The sequence below is a fragment of the Centroberyx gerrardi genome, chromosome 5, assembly GCF_048128805.1.
Source record: "Centroberyx gerrardi isolate f3 chromosome 5, fCenGer3.hap1.cur.20231027, whole genome shotgun sequence".
Lineage (NCBI taxonomy): Eukaryota > Metazoa > Chordata > Actinopteri > Beryciformes > Berycidae > Centroberyx > Centroberyx gerrardi.
Window position 1 is genome coordinate 21,814,240 of NC_136001.1, and position 7,625 is coordinate 21,821,864.

Below are 7,625 nucleotides of genomic sequence, written 5' to 3' on the forward strand. Positions count from 1 at the left end.
TTCATTATACATGTATATAGGCCTGCCCGTAAACATTTCTAACATTTCTATCTGCATTTTAAAATGAAACAATTTTATTGTAATTCAGACACTGTGATGCAGTCATATCCCAAAGGCCACATTAAAGTCACAATAGAACTTGCAACTGATTTCTGATAACCAAAGATGTGCTGCTCCACAGACAGTCTCTATTCATGATGTAACTGGTGCTGTATCTTAGCTTCAAAGGTCTTGAAACCAGTTGAAACCCACTGGTTCAGGGTGCACACGCGTTTCCCAACACAACCCACAGGCTCAAATAGAGCTGTTAGTGTGAAAACATCCTACACACATAAAACATTAAAATAGAAATATTATTTAACCTATTTCTCATCTGTAATTATATGCATAAAAAACAAATATAAAAATGAAATAGCCTATACTGTTTCTAGCAAACATAGCTTTGACTGTAGCTTTGACAACTAGTAAGCTATAATAACAAACTCAACCCTGCTGAGCTTGAAAGTGCAGATTTCCTGAATCCACATTCCAGAAAATATTGGATGAAACTGATAGGAGTCATCTTCCTTCTTTTTGGCTCGTCTCTGTCTTTGGCCGTTTAGTTTTATCCACTTATGAGCCTAATTACCATTTAAATAATACTGTAGGATGGGGGGGTCACAGTGCACCCCTCCTCCCACAACAATACTACAGGAATGGTTCAAGTACAGTGAACTACTACAGCGAAGTATCAGGCAGGTAAAGGTTATATCAGGGCATAGTGTTAAAACCAGTAGGCAGAAAAAAGCTTAAGATTATTGTTTGTATGAACGGTATTACATAACCAATAGCAAAGAACGAACAGATTGCTTTCACTTTGCTCACACAAAGATGCCCAACTCACTTGAGGCCTCATTTGTAAAAGGTTCTTGTGCTCGCATTTGCACTTACAACAAAAATCAAAAAAAAAGTCAAAATTGAGATTTGTGAAAAAAATGATGTTTGCCAAATGAGCATTTTAAGGACTGTCTACCTTTTTCTGCAATATATCCATGATGAAAACTAACCCAAACCCTTTCTACTATTAAAAGTGAATGTAAACTCATAGATGTCATTTTCATCTCCATAATATTCTTTGAAGTGATTTTATGATGCTGTGATGGATTGGATAAGGTCAAAGACTATTTTCAGAAGTGAGACCCATAGTGTAGGAAGGTGAGTCTTTATCCTGACTGTCGGTCGGATACAAACTGTTTTAATAGGAAAAATAAGTTGATTCAGGTCGTGAATCCTGGATATTTTGACCCTGTTGAGTTTGTGGAGTTAATGCTATCAAATAGTTAAACAGAGAGACAGACACAGAAGAAAAGAGTGGATGACAGAGGCCTCACTCCCGACCACCTCCCATGATCTGTAGCAGGAAGCTGAATAGGTAGATAATGTCCAGGTAGATGTTGAGGGTGGCAAAGACATATTCCTCTGGACTCATGGTATAGCGCTTGTTCCCTATCAGCAGCTGAGTGTCAAATGCCAGGAACTGTTGCAGAGAGAGAGAGACCGAGAGAGAAAGGGAGAAAGAGAGAGAGAGAGAGACAGAGAGAAAGGGAGAGAGAGAGAGAGAGAGAGAGAGAGAGAGAGAGAGAGAGAGAGAGTCAGAGAGAGAGAACAGAGTAAATTATATGGTACTGCAACCTGATGATACTGAGGTTTTGGTGACGTATTGGGTTCTCACCAGAGTGAAGAGGATGGCTCCCATCACAGCATATATGGCGTGTAACCAGGGTACCTGCGGTGCGAGGTAAAAGCATTACCAGACACCGTTAAGAAGGATAGGATACTAATTTGGGAAAGACAGTGGCTTTGCTAGATTATCTCCAGGATGATGAAAGACAGCAGTGAAGGCTAATCTCTTCTGCTTCACACACAGCCAAATACGGTGAACAAGGCCAAAGGCATTACTGGAAATCTATTTTTAAACTCACTGTTGATCACAGCTATTTTTGACTTGTTCTAGAAAGGTGTTTTGGCGTGATTGCAATCGCGCCAAAACAGCTGAAGGAGGTGAACTTACATATCCGAAGGGGACGACGATGGAGAGAGTGATGGCACAGAGAAGCATGACCATACACAAAACAAACAGGACGCCCTGACAGGAGGTGAAGTCAATCTGCAACGGGCGAGAGGGAGAATGGATTCATTTCATCATAAGAAAGATTGTGTTGTTATGTGTTGTTGGGCTGTGAGATGTAGCCTGAAAAGAAGAGTGAGCGTTGAAAGCACATTCTTCTCACCTTGGTCTGGAAGCTGAAGATAGTGACAGACAGACACACCAGAGCTGTGATTCCCAGGCACAGCACCACTGATGTGGTGTTGTAAAAGCTGGAGGAAGAGAGAGCAAACACAGCTATTAACATATGCTCTCTCTCTCTCTCTCTCTCTCTCTCTCTCTATCACTCTGGAAAGATTTGGATGGTTAATAAATGTTACACACACACACACACACACACACACACACACATAGATCACAATATGTATGTACCTTGATATAAAACCCATCATGCAGGCCATGCTCAAAGTCTGAGAGGCAGAGAAGAGAGAATACCACACTTAGGCCAGGTGAACAAGGAAAAAGAGAGCCGTGTATAGAAAAAAACGCATTGTATTCTATTAAGATGCACTGTTTTTCTTGTTGAAAATACTCACAAAGAGAGTTAACAGAATGAGGTTCCAGGGAAACTGCCTCCTGTTTAGGGGGGAAGAAAATCCAGAGTTTAGAAATTCACCCTGAACACTGTAATTTATCTGAAATTACTGCATGCCTACCCACCAATATGGCCACAATCTAAATCCACAAAATGACAACGGAACATTTTTACTATGCATTTATGAGTATTGTGGTTTATTATTTATATTGCAAGGAAACATTACCTCAGATCTCCACAGCAGGACAATGCAATGTAGGTGGCAAAGAACATGAGACTGTCAGAAAGGGGAGAAGAAGAATAAATGACCTTAACAATAACATCGGTGAAGAAGCTGATGGCGTAATATGAGTTATGATGTGGTTTCACTTACTAAGAGGCCATATACAAGCCAGGGTGAGTCTGTATGAAAAACCTCACAGGTCCACTGGAAGGACAGTAAATGAATGTTACTTTCATATAGGATTAAGAAAAGAAAAAGAAAAAAAAGAAAAAAAAACTACATTTTAATATTTTTTCTATTTGTACTGGTGGTTAAAAACTGCCATTAGCACTTTTATTTTTAGTACCTCGCTAAAACTGTTCTTATTCACTATTGGAAATTTACTAATAAATAGTGGTATAAATACATTAAAAAGTAGTACTAGTATAAGAGCAGTTACCAAAATGTGAAGAGAGCAACAATTGCCACAGTCACAAACAGCTGGGTCATGAGGATGGCGTAGACCTGGAGTGGGACATACAGCACAGTCTGACTTTAAAATGTATGCAATCTGGGTGAGTTTTCCCAAGATGTATTTCACTGCTCTAAAAATTAATGTTATAATATTTCTCCTGCTGGTGTCACTTGTTTCACCGAATCTGTTTCCATCTACATCCTGTTCAGTACCTTCCTGATGAAGATCCGCCTGATGGCCATGTCGTCCCAGGCGAACTGGGCCTGCATCTCCTCGATGCCTGAGGACAGAGGCAGGTAGGAGATATTTGAGGGTTTGTCTTTGTAGAGACTGAGGATAAATTGTACATGGTTACTTACTAGTGATGCTGCATCATTACTCAGATACTGTATATTGAAGTCTCTATGACCACGTGGGGCGTCAGGTTTGACTTGTGCTAACTTCAGATTTTTGAGTAGGACTTTACACTGTTTAGTACTTTGAATTTCATACTTCCCAAATCCCAAGTAACTATTCGTTGATCCAATATTTAATATAGTACTATGCACAAATGTAACTATTTTGTTTTTTACATAAAGAGTAGGTATTTCACAACTTAATATTTATTTATTTTACTGACATGTAGTAATGAACTGCACAGGTTTAGCACTAAAATCTTTGAATGTTTTGTGTTAAGTTATTGAGTGTATTTGTATTTTTGCCTGTTTTTGAACTCCAGCTATTGCTTTATGTTTTGCTGTGCAAGGTAAGCTTTGATCAGATGCAGATTACAATTTTAGCAGGGAACCACAACACTCCAGGCACTCTTCACCACAAGGGTGACAAACACAAACATATAAACTCACTTACAATGTGACATACCAACATAAATGGCATACTATACAGAAGATAACACATAAATACCTTCACCAGAAGCTAAAAAAAAACTACAACATAAGCAAGAAACCTATGATGGAAAATACTAGTCCTCAATGAGGCAGTAGGAGAGAAGGCACAGCCTATGATGTTAATTACTAGTTAATTACATGTTACTTGCAATTTTTAAGATGAGGTAAAACATATAATGTTTGCATAATGGAATTAGAGAAATAATTTTGTGCAAATAATCTTTTTGATATTAATCATTAGCTCACAGTCGGTAATATGCAGAGATGTAGTGTAAACCAACTACACACCTTTGTATTTGCTTAATAGAGTTGACCCTCCTTTTAAGGCTGACATGAACCTTTATGACATAAACATCATACTAAGTAGTATCACTAATGTAAGTTATATGAAGAAAAACACACAAATTAATGCTTTTCTGAAAATATAATATATTTTTCTTCATATTGGTGGTTGTTTGCCTTATGATGATCAATGACTGGAGGTTGTAGCTTACTCACCTTTTCACTTACCATTACAACACTGTCAAAGCAAATTAAAGGTGGGATACCTCATAATCGAGTATGTGATGCTAAATCACAACGTTTGAGTTTAAACAACTTCAAAATGTAATGATATTAAGATGTTTCACTCAAAATTGCAAAAATGACTTTTGGTTTACTTTTTATATTTATGCCTTTGTTGTTTGTTTCGATCTGCCTATATTGAGTGTTGAGTTTTAATGTTTTTCCCCTGGTACACTGACTCATAGAAGCTTATAGTTTGGAAGTGTGGGTAGAAATAGAAGACAGACAAAACAGGCATGACAGCTTGTATCTGCACATCTATCGCGGATTTGTCAAACCACAAAGAATTATTTTTTTTTACCTGCAGTCGCCTCCTGGTAGCTGGGTGGGTATTCATTGTCAGTCTTGCTTGCAGTGTTCACCTGATAGCACGATGTCATGACAATTGTTAATAAGTTGTAGAAATAAGTAGCTTTCTTTAGAGTCACTTTACACAGTAATAAAAGTATTCTTATCACTGGCATAGAGATAAACCAGAGCTAGGTCAACTTTCCTTATCTGGTAGGCCTATGTTAACTTTCCTTATCCTTGTCCTTATTTGGCTGTACAGCATCACAAAATAAATCAATTTCTATGACACATTAGACTCTATTGTCAAAGCTGTATGTATGACACTTTTTTCAGAACAGTGCAGCTAGTGTAACATACATCAGCCTCCATGTTTCATTAGTTCAAAGGATTAGGATGCCATTGATGGGCCTCCATCTTTAGGTAACCAGCACAAATGAAGACTATGGTTGATGTACAGAATAGAGCAATGAGCATTAAATGAGCTCTTCCACAAGCACCAACAAACATAAAACTATTTCTTTTTATTTCATTCATTTGATTGATGAAGTTTGATTTTGAGGCTGACTGTCCTGAGAGTAATTAAATAAAACAGCTGGGCCATCACAAACCTAAGAGGCAGCCATGTTAGCTCCACAATCCTGTTTCACAGTCATGGTTTAGTAGCATAGCAAGAACATTGGGTATATAACCATATCAATGCAATGGAGGATGTTGTTACAAATCTACAGGTAACACCTAGTTCCAGAGAAGAGACAGCAACATGGTGCCCAGAGCACAATATGGTCAAACTCTGTCAGCTGCTCTGCTTCTACCAAACACATGACAAACTGCAAAAATCACAAAAAACTAGAAGCCAATCATTGCTCAGTTCATTGTACAGCTGTAATGTAGTTATCAGGTAGGAAAGTTAGGCTCATACCTTTCCCTTTGTCATGTTTTTGCCCTTTGTGCTCCTTAGTGTTGCTGCTGGATGGAGTTAAGATTACTCTGAAGTCACTGGTAAGAAGTTTGTCTGGCTCAGTGGTCGGTAGATGTCTTAAGCACAAAATCTAAAAATTCCCAGCTCCTCTTCCTTTGCCGATTCTCTTTTTCTGACGGGTTTTGTGTAGTCCAAAGCAGTTAGTTACAGTGAAGCGCTGTTTACAGTGGTTGTGCTGAATTTGTCTCCACTGTGCGGATTACACTAAAGCTTTATAGGGCTTCATGTGGTTAATCTCTCTCTAACCCTGATCCCACCCCACCCCTATCCTCTGCCTATTGAGGTCATTCTAGCAATGTCCAGGTAGGCCCAAGCACTGAGATGAGGCAGGGCCGTACCACTGCTGTCTCTAAACGGGGGTGTTGTTTATGTATCTGTGTTAGCACAAGCCTGTCCAAGAGTGTTCCAGGACAGTTAATCATCCTAGTGCTTACCCGCTGGATCCAGAGGACTTACATATCTGAATTACATATGCATTGCACAACGATTGTGCCCCACTTTAGAAGAAGGAGGAAGTGGGAGTGGGAAGAGGGGCCATAGACTTCTTAAGGATGTTTGATAATCATCACACATTCTTATACAGCAGTTTGACAATACAGCAAAACCAACAACAACCCTGACTATATATGTGAATTTGTTTATATACAACAGCATGTTCACTGACAACAACTTTAGTAACAGAACAGATCTGATGTAATGATGACATCATGTTTTTGTGTAAGAGACTGGTTTAGTAACAGGCACAACAGACTAATGAGCTGGAGGTTAAGAACATTATGGGCCAGAGGTCATCTTTACGGTCATAATGAGATTTACCAGCAAGCACCCACCTTTGATCTACTTCTGCTCATATTCCTTTTAATGTTACATAGTTTTAAGCAGCGCACAATAAAAAAAAGCCCCACTAAAATGATATGGTGCAGTAAAGAAATGTGAAAACTTTTAAATTTGATCTCTTATCATGTCCATTACGGTCTTGGGTATCTTTTTGTAACATGCTACAAAAATAATCTTTACCCTTGACCCAAGAGACCCGTTACTCTTGTGTATTTTCTGAAAATTTCGTCCCAAAAGTAAGGAAACACAAAAGGAAACCACTGAACACATTTCAGTCTTTTTTTAATGAGCATCAGCTTTTCTCCTATTTCTCAGAAATAGTTATTGGTTTTCCCCTTCCTTAATCTGTGATGTCATCACAGTAATTAATAACCACTGAAAATGAATTTGAAAAGTCTGTTACATTAATCAGGGATCCTGGTTTGAATCTGATAACACTGCCATAATATGAAGTTCACCTGAATATTAAACCTGCATTCTGGCAAACATTGTTTGGATCCACAAAGTCAGTGTCCCATTCATTCATTCATTGTGTGTGGAACAGCTGCAGGCTGTACATCAGCATGGCATCATACGGTTTCAGTTTTCTATCTTTGTGAGAGTTGTTTATGTTGAATTGTCCTAGGCCATAAGAATAAACTAATTCTGAAACTGAGTCATATAACCATTTAAAAGGCAACAAATTGAAAGCCAAAAGGATGTTTGGGAT

At 38.5% G+C, this 7,625-nt stretch overlaps 1 protein-coding gene across 1 annotated transcript; it reads right to left on the minus strand.

The window, feature by feature from the left end:
- Positions 1–1,073: 1,073 nt before the first annotated feature.
- faim2b (Fas apoptotic inhibitory molecule 2b) lies at positions 1,074–5,189 on the minus strand. Its single transcript, XM_071919395.1, has 11 exons — positions 5,111–5,189; positions 3,571–3,638; positions 3,344–3,408; positions 3,055–3,108; positions 2,908–2,958; positions 2,683–2,722; positions 2,519–2,556; positions 2,271–2,358; positions 2,051–2,146; positions 1,712–1,765; positions 1,074–1,516 (listed from the first exon to the last, which is right to left on the minus strand). The coding sequence occupies exons 1-11, from the start codon at positions 5,187–5,189 to the stop codon at positions 1,367–1,369; spliced, it is 783 nt and encodes a 260-aa protein (XP_071775496.1). The 3' UTR covers positions 1,074–1,366.
- Between the last annotated feature and the right edge of the window lie 2,436 nt (positions 5,190–7,625).